At 41.0% G+C, this 17617-nt stretch overlaps 2 protein-coding genes across 2 annotated transcripts in view; one reads left to right on the plus strand and one right to left on the minus strand.

Moving 5' to 3' along the window:
- Window positions 1-504: 504 nt before the first annotated feature.
- SF3B6 (splicing factor 3b subunit 6) lies at window positions 505-7528 on the plus strand. The gene is made up of 4 exons (XM_054975212.1): window positions 505-662; window positions 1968-2086; window positions 3559-3697; window positions 5869-7528. Exons 1-4 carry the CDS (start codon window positions 633-635, stop codon window positions 5956-5958), a joined length of 378 nt encoding a protein of 125 aa, XP_054831187.1. The 5' UTR covers window positions 505-632; the 3' UTR covers window positions 5959-7528.
- A 3395-nt stretch (window positions 7529-10923) lies between these two features.
- FKBP1B (FKBP prolyl isomerase 1B) overlaps window positions 10924-17617 on the minus strand; it is a 40197-nt gene continuing 33503 nt past the window's right edge. The window contains exons 3-4 of the mRNA XM_054981014.1: window positions 15459-15571; window positions 10924-11599 (exon numbers count right to left, since the gene is read on the minus strand). Of these exons, the coding sequence (XP_054836989.1) occupies window positions 11471-11599; window positions 15459-15571 (242 nt within the window). The 3' untranslated portion in view covers window positions 10924-11470. The remainder of the gene's footprint in view (window positions 11600-15458; window positions 15572-17617) is intronic.

The raw sequence follows: 17617 nt of genomic DNA on the forward strand, positions 1-17617 counted from the left end.
CTCAAGGGGTACGTAGCGGGGGAAGGGTCGCAGATCTGTCCTCTTCCATCATGGTTTTGGCATCCTCCCCCTACAAGTTGCAGTAGTCAAACAGTTCTCCATACAAGTAACTGCACGCTGCTATTTTTATAGGAAAGCAAAAGGCGTTCAGAGTTGAGAATCTCAGGCTGAGAGAGCACTGCAACTGGTTGCTAGTTTCCAATACTTATGCCCCCCCCATGCACGAGCAGCGTAGATAAGGAATTTTGCACCCCAAATCGTACCCCTCTATTTGTATTATATATGCATGCAATCCCTCCCCTTAAATTCTGCCTTTTAGCCACGAGATCACAATTATTCCAAAGCAGTGGCAGAGAACAGACCCTCTAGCCCTGCCCTTAAAAAAAAGTTTCCTATTCCCTTGAATTTCCACCCATTTGAGGCATTCTACATGGAACCTTGGGAGATATGTGCGCGGAACACCTCTTTTTACTTATCTCTATAGGGCCAACGGAAGCTGGGCAATTTTTGTGACGTAACACGCGCGTGCGCACTAGAAGCATCACTGCTCTTTTTCGTCGGCTGCCGCGGCCTTCACGGAGGTATTTGGTCTTCCCAGTGATCGAAGCGAGGTCTCTATTTAGACCGGCGCCATGGCGATGCAAGCGGCGAAACGCGCGAACGTAAGTACGGGCTGCCTCCCCGCTCTCCTGGGCCGGGACAGCCATTTTGTATGGGTTCCTTTCAGGGTTGCCAATCTCCAGGCGGTGGCAGAAGATCTCCCGGATTTACAATTGATCTCCCGGCCACATCGATCAGTTCTCCAGGAGAAAGTGGCTGCCTTGGAGTGTTGTAAACTAACATAGCGATGGTTGAGCTTTTATTGTGGTGGAAGCTGCCTGGGCCTGTCACATTCTCAGCCTAGCCTACCACCTCAAAGGGTTGTTGTGAGGCCAGCTGCTTTGGGCCCCCGTTAGGGAGAAAGGGTGTGTGAGTAAATGAAGCAAATACATTTGTTACACGGAAGTGTGACACCCTGAGAATGTTACTTATATAGAAGTCGCACAGCATGTGTTTTAAATTACATTTGTTGTTAATTTTTTATACCACCTGTTCTCCAAGGAGCTTACAAGGTACACGATCCCCTCTTCCACGTTTTATCCTTTCCCAGCATCCTTACGAGGCTAAGAAAAGGTGACTGGCCAGTGAGCTCTCCCCCCACCCAGTGGTGGAGTGAGGGGGAATTGGAACGGGACTCCCAGACTGACAGTAACCACTGCACAACACTGCATTTCTTTTTATGGAGGCACACACTCAAACTATATGAATCAGTAACTGACACATATCTTTAAATTTGGGTCTGCCCCATTCATAAATAAGGTGAAGTACAGGTGTCATGTAAAGGGCCAAGGGAATATGCTTTTGGGGAAAGTGATGCGCTGTCTCCCTGTTTGCTTTCCTTTAGAATCCCTTCCTAGTTGTGTTCATTAGTTACCAGAACCTGTCTCAAAAGTACTTGCAGAAATGGATTGTGTGGGTAAGAATGGTGGACGGATAGCAGATTTAACACACACCAACCATGTGGACCTTTAAATTTTATCCCCTTCTTTGTATGTGATTGGAAGAGACACATTTAAAGAGGAGGCTTTACTATATTGCATGTAGTTTAGATTTCACAGCCTGATTATATGTTAAATAGACATTCATTTAAACCACTGGTCTTAAATGTGCCTGTCTGTAGAATTGCAATTTTAATAAAATGGGGGGGGCCCCATTTTAAAACAGCAAAGTCCACTTAAGTGACCCAAATTATCTTATTTTCTCTGAACAGCTGTGTTAAGGACTTAGCGACTGATACTGTATGATTGTAGGGATAGAGAAGCTTTGAGATTAATAATATGAGTAACCTAGAAATGTTTAATACTGAGTACCTGTCTTCTGGAAATCCGTGCTTCTGTTGCTATTTTTGTATATTTGATCAAATCTAGATTCGCCTTCCCCCTGAAGTCAACCGAATTTTGTATATCAGGAATTTGCCGTATAAAATCACAGCGGAAGAAATGTATGATATTTTTGGAAAATACGGACCTATTCGACAAATCAGAGTGTAAGTCTATGAAATGCTCCAAAAACGAAGGTTAATAATAGAATTGCTAAAGTCATGCTGTATTTTCTGGGTGACTAGCAGGACATTATTTCAGTTTCTGTGTAAAATAGCACATGGGACAAGTTAAAGCCAAGTTTGTAATTATGGAAGATGCAGAATGGTAGAAGACAAATATATCATAAGCCAGATAATAGGTGATGTGATGGGCTTCTACCTGTAACTCCTGAAAATCACGGCCACTCTGAGTAAATGATACTGACCTTGATGGACCAGTGTTCTGGTTCAGTACAAGGCCACTTCATACGTACATACGCAAACCTAGAATTTAAGTGGGATATTTCACAGTGCAAATTTCAGAATGAAAGTATTGGGGTCACACAGAGAGGCTTAAAGGTTTTTTTTTTTTAAAGAATCATAACACAGGAAAATGCTATAAAGGAACTGATGCCTGAAAACTACTCTTGAAAGTATTTCTTAGAAAACAAGAGAATTTGGTGAATTTCTGGAATAAAGATGGTAAATTTGGCGAGGGGAATGGTCAAAGAATGCTTTGGTGTTAAAAATGACATTGGAAAGCACGTAGCACCATGGTAAATCTTTAATATCTGCATCAAAGTGAAATCATTATGTATATGGTAGAGTGATATGAGAATAGCAGTTCGTTACGCTGTTGTTTTATCCATTCTTAGTGCACAGGAAGATTGGAACCTTTTTGGTTCTTAGCCGACACATGTAACCATTCTTTCTGAGAGTACCATACCAGACTCTGTTGTTCAGGTTGTCCTTTGACGTAAACTTATGTAAATAGATGAAATCACAGTGTTTGTTGTACTTGATCTGTAAAACCACATGGAGCCTTGAAGCTTTCTTTGTCCTGACTTTTGTATCTCTTGAGCCCAATAACTCTTGTGGGCAAGATGCTGAAAAAATGAGAGTTGGTTGTCTTCATGCATTCGGTCCCTTCATTGTTAGGCATTACTTGATGGTTCTTTCTTGATTGATAGAGTTTGGCAGGAATCCTTTCTGTGAGTTGAGACTGGACACGCTGTAGCTTCCAATTTTTAAGCATGCTTAATCGAAGCAACTCCCACTGAGTTCGATTGAGCTTACTGCTCATTAACCATGCATGGGATTATGGCCTTAATGCTATTGTTGTTGTTATCTTCATTTATAGCCTATCTTTCTCATTAAGACTCACAGAGTATTACAGAAATCAAAAATCAGTTCAAACAAATGGCAAAGACCTAATAAACAATGCAGTAGGACTAGGATTAGAGCAGGAAAAAAATGCCAAAAAAGTCTAAGGCAAGGACGATTGAGGCAAGACGTACCAAGAAATCAAAATTGGGCATTGCTTTAAAGAAGTTCATTTAACATTGTGCTGGTGACACAGTTTCTTCTGCCAGTTCTGAATTCTGATAGAATTTGTAGTTTTATTCTTAGTAAATAGTAAAGCTGTTCTTGCTTTACAGAGGAAATACTCCTGAGACTAGAGGAACAGCCTATGTTGTCTATGAAGATATCTTTGATGCCAAAAATGCATGTGATCATCTGTCAGGATTCAACGTGTGCAACAGATACCTTGTGGTGTTGTACTATAACGCAAACAGGGCAAGTATATAAACTTTTTCTTAAAACAATGTAACAGTTGTTACCGCGTAAGGTGAACTTTTAACTTCATTTGGTCAAAGGCATTGTGAGAACAGTACTGGGATAATTGAAGATAATCCGGAATCTCCTGTGCTTTCTGTGTAATTTGAATTACTGATAAAAGTTTTGCACAACTCTGATGGTATACTTGCTGGTCCCAACAGAATGAATCATGGGCTCCTAAAACCAGTGTACATGAGGAATGTTACATATTTTGAGTTTGTCCAGGCCTTTTGGAATGCTGGAGGACCCTGGGAGGAAGGGATATCTGACCGGGCCTTTGTCTTGGTCAGCATATACAGTTACTTGTTAAAACAGTGATTTCTTTGCATACAGATTCCATCTGCTGTAGTTGCACTTGTTATGAGAAATATGGAAGTGAGATCCATGTTATCATATCCCTCTTCTGTGAAGCCTCAGGCAGCATATATAGGATTCTCAAGAGGTCTTGCATCCTGGTTCTGACCAGTCCCAGTGCTGCATAGCTTTAGCAAAGTAATCTAGATAGGAAGGCATCCAACAAGTATAACAATGATCCAGGTGCAATGAGATTCCATACAGGAAGACGTCCCACAGGTAAGCTTACCTGTGGGACGCCTTCCTGTATGGAATCTCATAATTGGATCATTGTTATACTTGTTGGATGCCTTCCTATCTAGAGTATTCTGTATTACTTTGTTCACTGAGATGGTTAATTTTCTGATTTATAGGAGAGCTCTGCTCCAATATATACCGGTTTGACTGTATTCATGATTTTGATTTTGTGTATTATCCTACCCATGTGGTTTCATTTCCATTCTGTAATCTTTGAGTAGGCACCTCTATTTGTTGTATTTAGCAGCAAAGTGGCTGCACTGCATACTTTCGGATTATACCCTAATGTTTGTTTATAACATAATAGATTCATTAATTTGCCCTGCTCAACTGTGTATTGACACAGTTATATTGTGAATATAATGTGATGGGTCCTGCAATCCATGGACACAAGGATCGTGGGTATTTCTTGCAATCCCCTCTCCCCAACAGTCTTTCTGGCTGGAGGAAACTGTATCCCTGGTGTTACGGAACCTAAATGGTCAAATAGCCACATGGTTACGACTTCAGGACTTAACTTTCCTGTGGTCAGAAAGGAGTGCTGGTGGGGGGGGGGGGTGGACAAAGGAAAGACTGACAGCCATCAGTGCCTTCCCAGATCACAGCTAACCATGACCCGGAATCAAGCTAAAAATGTTAATAGTTTGACTCCTTGCTCTAAAGTCTTGGTGATGAGCTGCTTTGAGCAGTGATGTGACATGTGGTCCACCCAAAGGACATGGCAGCACTGCCTCAGAAGAAAGCTACAGTGAATGCATCTAATATACAAACTTCTCAGGGAGTTCAGTACAGTGCTTAGTACAGCCCATTCCTTTCAACATAAGGCTTCTCCAGAGTCTTGGAGACATGTACCATCACCCTCACCATTAAAAGAACATTCTACATCAGTATTAGCAGCTAAGGTAGCTTTGTTTGTGGGTCCACAAGAGTTACAAAACTGCAGGAATAAACTTTCCTGCTATCAGAAAAGACTGCCAGGGAGAGAGGAGAACGTGGGAAAGATCATGATTCTTGTGTTTGTACACCCATGCATGTCTAGATTTAGTTATTTTTGGCACATTGATCTGAAAGTAAAGAACTAGGTCTCGCCTTGCAATTTACAAACATTTCCCCATTGGATTATCTGAAAGTGATTCTTTGCCACATACAACGGAGTGGGTGGATGGATGTTCACAAGCTGATAGCAGTTTGTAAATTCCCCTTACATAAGATACTTTGGAATCTACATTAGTTTATAACTATTTTAATAAATAATCTCCCAACAAACTTAGAGGTGGTGAAATGTGAGGCTTATTGTTTGAAGTCAAGCTGTTAGCGTGGCAATAATCTCTTTCCAAATGGCTTGATTCTCTTTTGAGGAATAGCATACATGTGTTTATCTGGAGTCATAAAATTTAGTATAATGCCTCTGGATTTCCTAGTGTTTGCTAAGGTGATTGGTTAAATAGGAGAAAATAGGATCATTTTAATAAAATTGATTGAAATGTTTTGAATGGAGAGAATTAATTTATTCACAATGTATTTATATTTTATTTTAGGCATTCCAAAAAATGGATACAAAGAAAAAGGAAGAACAGCTGAAACTCCTGAAGGAGAAATATGGAATAAACACAGACCCACCAAAATAAGATCCTGGACCTTTGTGAGGAACCTGGGTCTATGGACAGTTGTTTTAATCCCTTCATTATTTTCTGGACTAAAATATTCCCTCAAATAGGCACATCGATTTTAAAGCACTAATGTCTTTAGTGCTTAATTTTTTTTACATAGAACACATGACAATTCCAGATTCAGAAGAATTTATCGCCGTGTAACTCAGATGTTATTTTGTAGTTGGCGTTTCAAAATAAAAACTAACCATGGTATTTGTTATACTGCTGATGAAATTTCCTGGAAATCAGAGGCTTATACAAAAACGTTGTGCCTCATTAATATAATCATTAACTATAAGAAGGCAAGGAAATGTAAAATAATTTTGAAGTTAAATATTGTAAATCTGATAAGTGAACACATTTTTTCAAGTCTGAGTTTGATTTCTGTCATAAGGGCGTTTGTATACTTTCAACTACAACATTCTGTATTACCTTGAGTGGTGTAAAGAGGCTGATTTCAAATGGGCAGAATATGAGATATAGAAGTGGGATATGTTGTATTTTTAAGATTGCCCCATTGTTGAGAGGAGTCTGGTGCCCACACTTCCTCACTCATTTGCCGCAGCATTATTAAGTCTGGAGTGTGCGAACAAGCTAAAACTGCCTGGCTCCTCCATTGCAGGCTTTAAAGATAAGAGGCACTTTGCGATGCTGCCAACATTATAGCTGTTCTTAGTTAAGACAGGGTTTGGTTTCTCCGTTTGCTTTTCTCATACACAAGTCCAGTCCCTTTAATGATAAAGATTTATGCTACGCGTCTGTATACCACCTTCCTTTATTGTTTGTTCAAAAAAGACTGTCATTTCCGTGATTAAAATTGGTTATGTGATCCTGAGATAAGTGCATGTTGTGGGCAGCCCTCGTTCTTCTTTACCCTTCCATTAACTTCATAAAAGGTAGTGATTATACAGTTTGAAAGATCAAAAAGGATAATATACATAGCTATCCTGAACTAGCTCTAATGGTGTTACTGTACTGAATCTTCCCTCTCTTAGCATTTTTCAGGGTAACAGAGACGATGGAAAGGCGGGAGGGCAACCAATCCGCAAATTATTTGGAACCATTAATTCTGAATGCTACTTCAGTGTGGGTTTTTTGTTACTTTCCTGAGTGATGGTGGCCAATCGGGGCTCAGAAAGGGTATGTAATTGACATCAAAGGCTACTTACTTAACAAACGTGGCTATGTAGAGATGGGAACAGCCTCTTGGAGGGCACACACAGTATATAACCAATATTACTAAATTCCTGTTTATTTTTTATATTATAAAGTGCCTATGTGCAAAAAGTGCTCAATTACTGTATAAATGTTGTCTGAATCAATCACTCATGAACAACAATATACTCAATAACATGAAGAGGGGGTCACTATATCAATGCTATGTACATATACACCATCGGTACAGGAAAATTCAATTACTTACATTCATAAATAGTAATACAAATTTTTCTTTCAGTTGTCTGAAGTTGACTTCAATTGTTGGGTGTGCCTTCAGCAATTTCTTCTTATTAGTTGTATTAAAGTCAATAAAGTTCATAGTACTGATGATATATTCATCCAATTATTGGGGTGAAGCCGAGTTATTGGGGTGGAGCCTGATGGGCGTGTGCCTGCAGTTTGTTCCAGTTTTGTGTAATGCACTTTTTCAACGGCTTATTGTGACCAAGACAGTTGAACAAGCAGAATCGCAGTTTCTCAACTGAATGGTGTGGATACAGACGGTGACTTGCCGCCTGTGACTTGTTTCTGCTTGACTTTGGTTGGTGGGTGCTCAGTGTGTGCATGTAGAGACATTCCTCTTGTGAAGGCAACCAGGCTGTCATTACGTACCAAGTTAAATCATCTTAAAAAGGGGGAAAGGGGTGGGGGAGTTGATAACAGATTCTAAGCATTCCCTTTTTTTCTTTCCCACTACTGCAGTCCTTGAGAAAGTTACAAAACCTGTTTCTTCTTCCCACAAGTTCACACTTTGCAAACTTCTTTTTTTAAAAAAATGCAACATAATAACTTTTGCAATGGCAGAATTTAGTTCCTGTACTTGAATGGTACAAATAAGTGAACATTGCATGTTTAGATGATGATCTTTCTTATTAATGGCAAGACTCTGATCCAGTTCTAGTTGTATACAGTATCTAAATATCTGCATCAAAAGCTTCGTTCGGCTTCCACAGAGGGATCTAGATGAGCACTGCAATGCAGTTGTATATCCAGCTGCCATAGTAATCTGCTTCTGATCAATCAGATTTGATTGGGATAAATTCATTTTAAAAGCTATGAGCTTTCTGCTTAGCATCTTTTGTTTTCAGCTACATTCTCCCTCCCCAAGAAACAGAGCATGAAATTATACCCCAAAGACAGTGTTAATAGTGGAAGCAATGGCTCTTTTAAAAAATCTATTACACTAACTTAAATGGCAGAGACATGAAATATGAATGATGCAGACAATTTGTTGTGCAGTGTGTAGAAGGAATGGGTTGTGCTGACATAACCACAATAGAAGCTTAAACATGACAACGGAGGCAAGCTGCAGGTTATGGGCATTTATTGATTCAAGGATACCAGTCTTGAATTTAAAAGTTTCTGACCTTCACAGTGGTAAGAAAAACATGTAAGGATATAGATGATATCCCCCAGAGTGGTGCCTGCTGATGGGCCTGCTTGTTTAATGCATTTCTATGCTGCGTTTCCAGAGAACCTGCCTAAGACCGCTTACAAAATAAAATATAATACACCGTGAAAGTTGTTAATGAAAACCTTGCCAGAGCATAAAAACATACAGATATTAAGCAGCTTAAAATGTATTTTGAACAGTTTGCAGACTAAAAAGACTATAAAAATAGCCTTAAAAATCTACCCCTTAATTAAAAGCCTGGGTTAAAACAAGGAAAGCTTGGGCCTGGAGCCTAAGAGAGAGGAGCCTAGGTGTCAGGTGAGGCTTGAAGGGAAGGGCATTTCACAGATGAGGTGCCATTGAAAAAGCCCTGTCCCTAGTCACCACCACCCGCCTGAAGATAGGGGTACAGAGAGCAAGGCTTGTAAGGAAGATCTTCGCTAGCTAGCAGGCCAGACAGTATGGAAGGAAGAGGTCCTTCAGGTGCCCCATCCCAAGCCAATTAAGTCCTTAAAGGTAAGAACCCAAACTTTGGACTGTGCCAGAAACAGATGGGTAATCCGTGCAGATCTTTCAGCACCAGAGTGATATGACCCCTGTATCCCACCCCTGACAGCAGCCTGGCTGCTGTATTTTGGACTAGCTGAATTTTCCAGAGATTTTTAAAAAGGAAATCCCATGTATAGCACATCGTGGTAATTAACCCGTATGGGATCAGAGCATGGCTCTCATGCCAAATTGCACTTTTCAAGGGAGGGTCATAGCCAGTCGATTGGGCAAAGTTGATAAAAAGCACTATGTGCCACTAAGGAGACAGCCCTGGATCCAATAGCACGCCCAAGCTATGAATCTGCTCTTTCAGGGGGAGTGCAACACTCTCTAGTCCTCAATGATATTCATGGTATGAGCTTCTGTATCATACAAAGTATTGTATTGGATCCAGCAAGCTTTTGCTTGATCTTCCCCAGTTCCCCTTATTTCCGCCTGTCCCATACGGCTTTTGTTAAAGGTTCCCTGATTCCCAGGATAGTCATTTTGGTGGTCAAAGGGACTGCCCCACCAATGTTTAGTCTTAATTGACACCTTTTCCCCCTTTATTCCTTCTGTCCTTTGCTTCTCCTGCCAGAGATCATTGTACTCAATCCATTTCCCCCAAAGAACTCCCCAAAACAGTTCTGTCAGAATAATCTGGTTCACAGAATGGTACAAGGATGTACAGCACTATTAGATTAGGCTTTGGTCTGCCCTGCATGGGAGCCTCTAGTAAACATCCAGATAACCCAATGGTTTCACTTAGTACAAGGCTGCTTCGTGAGTTCATTGATGATGGAGAGTGCCCTCAAGACATATTTGGCTTATGGCAACCCCTGGTGGGGTTTTCATGGCAAGAGACTAACAGAGGTGGCTTACCATTGTCTGCCTCTGCAACCCTGGTCTTCCTTGGAGGTCTCGCATCCAAGTATTAACCAAGGCCAACTCTACTTAGCTTCTGAAATCTAACGGGATCAGGCTTACCTGGGCTATCCAGGTCAGGGCCATGTGTTCATTACTGGTTACAGTTTGCAGAATTGAAAGGCAAACTCAGTCTTGGGTTGTATCAAAAGGGCCATTGCATCGAAATTGCAGGAGGTCATAGTCCCTCTCTATGCTGCCTTAGTCAAGCCGCACCTGGAGTACTGTGTGCTGTTCTGGAGGCCTCACTACAAAAAGGATGTGGACAAAATTGAGAGAGTGCAGAAGAGAGTGATGAGAATGATCAGGGTTCTGGAGACTGAGCCCTACAAGGAAAGGCTGAGGTCCTTGGGAACATTAGTTTGGACAAAAGGAGATTGAGGGGGGACATGATTGCTCTCTTTAAATATTTGAAAGGCTGTCATTTGGAGGAGGGCAAGGAGCTGTTCCAGTTGGCAGCAGAGGGTAGGACCCGAAACAATGGGCTTAAATTACATGCAGAAAGGTACTGGCTGGATATTAGCGGTCAGACTAGTTCAAAGGTGGAATCAGCTGCCTAGGGAGGTGATGAGCTCCCCTTCACTGGCAGTTTTCAAGAAGAGGCTGGATGAATATTTGTCAAGGATGCTTTAGACTCATCCTGCATTGGGCAGGGGGTTGGACTAGAAGGTCTGTATGGCCCCTTCCAACTCTGTGATTCTGTGATATACTTACTACAAGCTTCATTTACGTTTGATCCAGCTGTTAATAGGAATGAACCATTTAATAACTTCAGCCTGATCTGAGGAAATTAATAAACTCTCTGAATTAAGAACTCCCGTATTTACCTCTGTGACTTCTTTAAAACTGAAGGAGAAAGAGACAAAGCAGAAAAGCAATAAAGTATCAAGATTTTTATTTTTCTTTCGGAATTTTGTTTAAAACAGCAGCAAGCAGAACATACAAGTTGAGAAAAAGTGGCAGCGCAGGTAACTTGGTTTGGCTAATGCCCATTCATGTACAACTTGTACACTTGATTTCTGAGCACCTCTGTCTGTGTGTTCTTTTACCGTTTTTTAACGTGTATAGTAAGGCAGTGGTTTTTCAATATGTAATTTCTCTATATATTTATGGTTGTGTGTGTATATATTTCTAATCACAATTTTAAAGTTTCACATGCAAATTAAAATAAAATTTACAACTCAAAATGTTACAGCCATTGTTTTTCTGTCTCCACAGCAAAAAAAAAGCATCTAAACAAGGACAAATACATACACCAACAACATTTTTTAAAAAACGAGGCAAGTGAGAAAACAACCTCAAGCAGAGGCATTGTTGGCTTGACAGCAGGAGTGACAGAAATTCCAATGGAGATGCTCCCCATGAAAGGAGAGGGAGAAGAGAATGGGAGGTTATCAACAGGTGCCTTCAGTCAGTTGCTCTGAGTTACTCTATTCTAAGAAGCTCCACATCAAAAATGAGAGTAGCATTTGGGGGGATGACTCCAGGATGGCCTGTGGCTCCATATGCCATGTCAGGTGTGCAAGTCAGCTTTGCTCGTTGTCCCAGGCTCATCTATCAGCAGTGCGGAAGGAGAAAATGGAAGGCAAGAGAACCACATCAGAAAACCTGTTACCAGCAATCCCATACATTTTAATCATTCTATCTGATTCTGAACTGGACCTCAAAGTGTGGATCAAAAAATCCACACAATTGTGTCAGGGACAGATTGGAGGGAGGGTTCTACAAACCTGAGGGAAACTCCAGGTTTACAAAAAACCTGAAATCTTAAAAAGGAAAGGGAGGGGGCACTAAAAACCCAAAATAACAGAAAGAACGACTACAGCTTTAAAAGAAGTTTGTCCACTGAGTTCTCAGTGATATTTGGGGAGTTGCTAGGCAACCACTACTATATTACTGAGGTTTCCAAGCTGTTTACTGTTAGTCAAAGGCAGGATTAAGAGATTGAAAAGGGTAAAAGATGGAAGAAAGGGAAAAATCTGGAGAAGGAGAGAGAAGAAAGAGAAACTTAAATGGGGAGGAGAACAGAAAAAGACAGGGAGGTGGACAGGAGAGAAGAAAAGGGGAGAGGCTACCAGAGTGAGAAAAGGAGGGAAAGCAGATAAATAAGGGTGAGTAGATGGGTGAGAGAGGGAAGCAGGAAAAGGGGAAAGTGTATGGGGGCTGCCAGGGGGAGGGAAAGAGGAAATAGTGTAGGGAGGGGGATATGGGGGGGAACAGAAGCTCACTGCCAGTTACAGTGGGTGTCCCACTTGTATATGTCTAATTTTAAAGCTAGAAATGATTCAACTGAAGTCACAGATTAAGATCCTTCCTCTTTTAAGCACAAGTAAAGAGAAGTCAGATACTGGGTTTAGGATCTAAAAGCCTCAGGAACCAGGTGTGTATCTGAAATAATGTAATATAAAAGAGTAGTTTGGTAATAACTGTAACAGAGTGACAATAACTTCCAGACAGTATGGTCTGTCACAATAATACAGTCGATATCATTGGACTGAGGCATGTTTATGAATTTGTAATTTTCAATGCAATTAGCCACTAGGTGGAGCCAGTGGATAGTAGTTTGATGAAATTTGGCACATATAATTAACTGTTAGGTATCTGAGAGCCAAGCTACAAGTGACACCTGACACAGGTTGGACACTTGCCAGCTTCCCTCAAGTTTTGATGGGAAATGTAGGCAGCTTGGCGGATTGTTGGACAAGTGACAGTTGAAAAGTCCATTGGACAGCAGCCAAGCTGCAAGACCAGAACGCCTACATTTCCCATCAAAACTTGAGGGAAGCTGACAAGTGTCCAACCTGTGTCAGGTGTCACTTGCACTCAGAGATTGCGTGTTCCGAAAATAGTTGAATCCTAAGCAGAGTTACACCTTTCTAAATCTATTGCTTTCAAACAGAAGAGTGTAGGACTGCACTGTAAGTTAGCATATATCTGTATGTGTGTGTAAAGTGCCATCAAGACGCAGCCAACTTACAGCAACCCCTGCTGGGGTTTTCAAGGCAAGAGACAAACAGGTGATTTGCCATTGCTTGCACCCCCTAAGCTATCCTGGACTTCCTCGATGGTCTCTCCTCCAAATACTAATCAGGGTCAATCCTTCTTAGCTTCTGAGATCTGACGAGCTTGGGCTAGCCTGGGCCATCCAGATCAGAGCATTTTAAACCCAGCCTTCTTTCTTCAAGGTGCTCATTTTGGCGTACATGATTCTCTCTGATTTTATCCTCATATCCAGGGCTTTTTTTCTGGGAAAAGAGGTGGTGGAACTCAGTGGGTTGCCAGCACAGGGGGCAACTCTTAGTGGGAGGTGGTGGCCCTGGTACCACGTGCGTGTGAGCAAAGTGCGCGCACACTCCCAGGACCAATGATGTCACTTTGGGTCACCTGGAAAAAAGGGGGGGGGGTTAAAAGTTTAAATCACCCTTGGTGAAAATGGTCACATGACTGGTGGCCCCGCCCCCTGATCTCCAGACAGAGGGGAGTTTAGATTGCCCTCCGTGCTGATCCAGCAGCATGGAGAGCAATCTAAACTCCCCTCTGTCTGGAGATCAGGGGGCGGGGCCATCAGACGTGACCATTTTCAAGAGGTTCCGGAACTCCGTTCCACCACGTTCCAGCTGAAAAAAAGCCCTGCTCATAGGAGAGTGTTTGACTCAGAATCAACCAGGAAACGTTATGCCAAACGGTGGATTAGAACTCTGGTGTCCCAAATCTTACATTGACTCTCATATCTGTGAACTGTTTCTTCAATGCTTGCTTTCTCTGATGGAGCTTCTTACGCTAATCCTAAACATGTTTTAAGTGAGGGTACTTTATTTGGTGGAATTTAATTCCAGTTTAGAATGCATAGTCCTTCTATGGGTTCTCTTCCTCAATGAGTGCACGAGTGATTGCTCCATGTTTATCAAATCATGCAACAAAGCTGTCATTCTATCTTAGATTCAGAAATCAGAAAATGTATGGAGAGACATTTTGTTGATCCTTGGGTCTTATTAGCATTTTTTAAATTTAAGCAGCAATTCAGTTCCCTTCATTACATGCAGCAGAAGCTTGCAAAAGTAAGCATTACACTTGGTTAAAATAAATTTGATTGTATGCTAACATTCATTTATATCAGTGGCAGTTGCATACAGGTTGCAATCCTAAGAACATTTTCCTGGGAATAAGCCCCACTGAATAAAATTGGGCATATTTCATAGACCTGTTTAAAATTGTTCCCTAAAACACTCATTGCTCAGAAAGAACCCTTTTAATCTTCCTTTATAAAGAATAATCTTTCCCATTTCATGAATGATTATCTTGTGGTCATGTGAATGAAACTGGGATTCCTTCAACCCGAGCCTTCCTCAAAAGGAAGAGTCACTTAAGCTGGCTTAATATAGGATGGAGGAAGGCTTCAGACATGCCTCAGTGGAGTGACAGTGTTTGTTTGTTTATTTATTACTGATTGCTTGATTATTTATTTACTATTATTTTGATTAGGCATCGGACTTGGCTTTTACCTGTATGGTATACTTTTAGGGAGCAGATACAGCTCTCCTCCTCTGGAACCACTGTAGATAAGATGACAGGTTTTCAATGGGGAGACCTGAGTTTGAATCTTTTCCCAGCCATGAAGCTCACTGTGCTGGGCAAATCACTGTCTCTTATCCTGACCCTTTTTGCAGGATTACTGGGAGGATAAAACGGGGGATAGGAGAACTATACATGATGTCCTGAACTCTTTGGAGAAAGGGAAGACGTTTCTTTTTGAAAACGGTTAACAGCCCCATGGAGAAGATAGGAGTTGGGCTAAAGAAGCACCAGTCGTTTTCAAGGTTTTTTTCTGAGACATTCATCTACACACAATGCAGAGTAACAGCAAAAATTCTAGGAATTGAAGCCTGAGGGACCACGGGATGAAGTAAAAAGCAAACCTCAGTGCTTCACAAAGAACAGGAGCAACTCAGAATGTTATTGAATTCCCCAGTAATTCGTCTACACTAAGTTGTTACCGGGGTTTATCCTAGAATATTTAATCCCTGTTCCATACCGGCCCCTTAACTAACCGAGCTTGTGACAAGGCAGCTGGACACGGACTGCCACCATGCTCGTCTCAGTTTCTGGCATGCTATCAGAAATGCAATTAGCTAATTAGTTAGCCTGAAAAGGCACTGTTTGATTCACATTTTAAATGAACACAATATGGTACGGTATTACAGGTAATACGGTAGTAAGGAATGAGTACGGTAGTAAGGAATGAAGGAGCATGGCTAGGTTCGAAGGCGTATCTAATTGAATTTTACTTATATTCAAACCAAATACAACCCCCTTAAGGTACTTATATGTTATTTTTCATTCACTATGATGATAACCCTTGCTACAATTGTTCACTCTGGATGTCCTCAGAAAAGGCGATCATGGTCTGTCATACCTGTGCAGCTCCTTCCTCAAAGCCTTTAATGACTTCTTGTCTGCCAATCTTGAACCTGAAAGGTTTGTTTCTGTCTCGGGAGGAATCAAACTTCTTTCCATTCTGTAACATCCCTGCCAAAGCAACACAAACAATTCTCATTCCAGTCAAACCCAGAATGTCCATGTAACAAAAATGGCAAATGGCTGCCTGTCGGGGCCTGACGCTGGTCCTGTATTAGATTGCTCTTGTAAGACTTCTGTACACGCCAGCTTGTAGTAACTACCAGAGAGGCAGATTGGAGATGGAAAGCAATAATCTAGCACTAACATCTCGTTTTATATTTAGCGCATAGTCAATTTTTATTTTTTAAAGGTTTTGTGTGGTGGCTAGTCCATCTCTTCAAAATCATATGATTGAAGCTACATATATTTCACAGATATCATGTGGTACAATGCCTAACAGTGTCGGTGAGTGAAAACACTACCATTAGTACTGCTATTCAATGTGCTATTACCAGGCTCTGACACACGAGTCTTGGGGGAGGGGGAACTAGGCAACCCGATGGCTCAGTCAAAACAAACAAACACACTCGTTCTTTAAAGGTTAGGTTGGGGAAGTTATCTGAGGTAACCCATGAAGGTCTCCACAGATGTGAGGTGATCCTGTTGTTATTTTAGGGGGTGATGGAAAGGTCTAGAATTCTCCATCCAGCCTATGTTCATCTGATACCAAGTCTACACGTTATTAGATACTGTATTATCAGTGCGCTACAAAACTCATTCACAACTGGATTGTCATGGCCACACAGGAAAATACAACTGCAAATGATTGCTACAGTGTAACGGTGACACAAAATCCAACAATGTGTGGACGCAGCCTAAGACACTGTATGCATTAATTTGTGTGTGTTTGATTCACTGATTTACCTAGCCCTCTAGCTCCTGCTATGCTATAATGGGACTACTCTTATCCTTCAAATCCCAGGCTATGAATGAGTGACAAATTTTTTACAATTACGTAACCCTCCCAGCAATGTGGTTGCCTGCTTAGAGTCATCCAGACAAATTGGCAACCAGGGCAGTCTGCACAAGGCTATCTAGTTACAGACAAACAAGTTGCTCAGTGTCTATTAGAAGAACAAGATGATACAAGCACACGTAGAATAATTTTTTTTTAAACCCCTGGAGTGAATAATTCATAACAATAGTTTTTCATTTTTAGTTTACTGGGGATCTCAATATATCACATAACGCACTAAACAAGATGACAAAATGAGCAGTGGTTACTAACGTTATAATGTGGGTTTCTACTTTCCAATGTGAAAAGAAAACAAATTAGAATTGTTCAGATTAACAAAGAGGCAATGCTATAATTTATAAAAATATACACTTAAAAATATAAATAGGAAACGTCTATTTCATACAGACCCTCAGAGGTTGTTATCTCAACGTAGTTAACTTTCAAATATAATCCTAATCAATACAAATGACAGGGACATTTCTGCAAACGGAAAAGGCTTATAAAGTTAAGCATTTTCATAAATGCTTTTGCATTTTCACCACATGGTAGCAATATAAAGGCAGGCTTTGTCTTGTGTAGAGTTAATTTGTTTGACGAACAATGCTGTATCCACACAGCGAGCTTACCATATAAACAGCAGACACCACATAGTGCTGAGCTATCTGAATCCCTTGTAGTTTGCTTTTTACGTCTTTTTATGTCTTACTGGAGTGTACAGAGTACTATTAAGGCATTCGCCCAGCGTCTAAGGCCTTTCCCCCCTGAATAATGTAATAATTATACCACAATATTATCATTTAAATTCAAGGAGGTCTAAGAGCACGCAGGGTCTCCATTTTACTATATATGTCCTATACAATGAGCATAGTAATATTGGTGCACAACAGTAGTGTCATTGGGACTTTGAAAGAAGATCCTCATCCTTCCACCCCCTGCCATCATATTTCTGTCTCGTGGTCACAAATCATCAAATGCCATTTTCATGAGGGGAGCATATTGACATTTCAAATGTACTTTGAGAGACTGAGGTGAAAAGTGTCGGTTTGCTGCTTGTTTCTAGCTTGGTTTTGTCACCCTGGGTCTTATCAAATGAATAATGAGGGGAAATGGCAGTTGTTTATTTTGACAGGTGCAGGCCAAGCACATTTCTGCTGGAC

The sequence above is a fragment of the Eublepharis macularius genome, chromosome 1, assembly GCF_028583425.1.
Source record: "Eublepharis macularius isolate TG4126 chromosome 1, MPM_Emac_v1.0, whole genome shotgun sequence".
Lineage (NCBI taxonomy): Eukaryota > Metazoa > Chordata > Lepidosauria > Squamata > Eublepharidae > Eublepharis > Eublepharis macularius.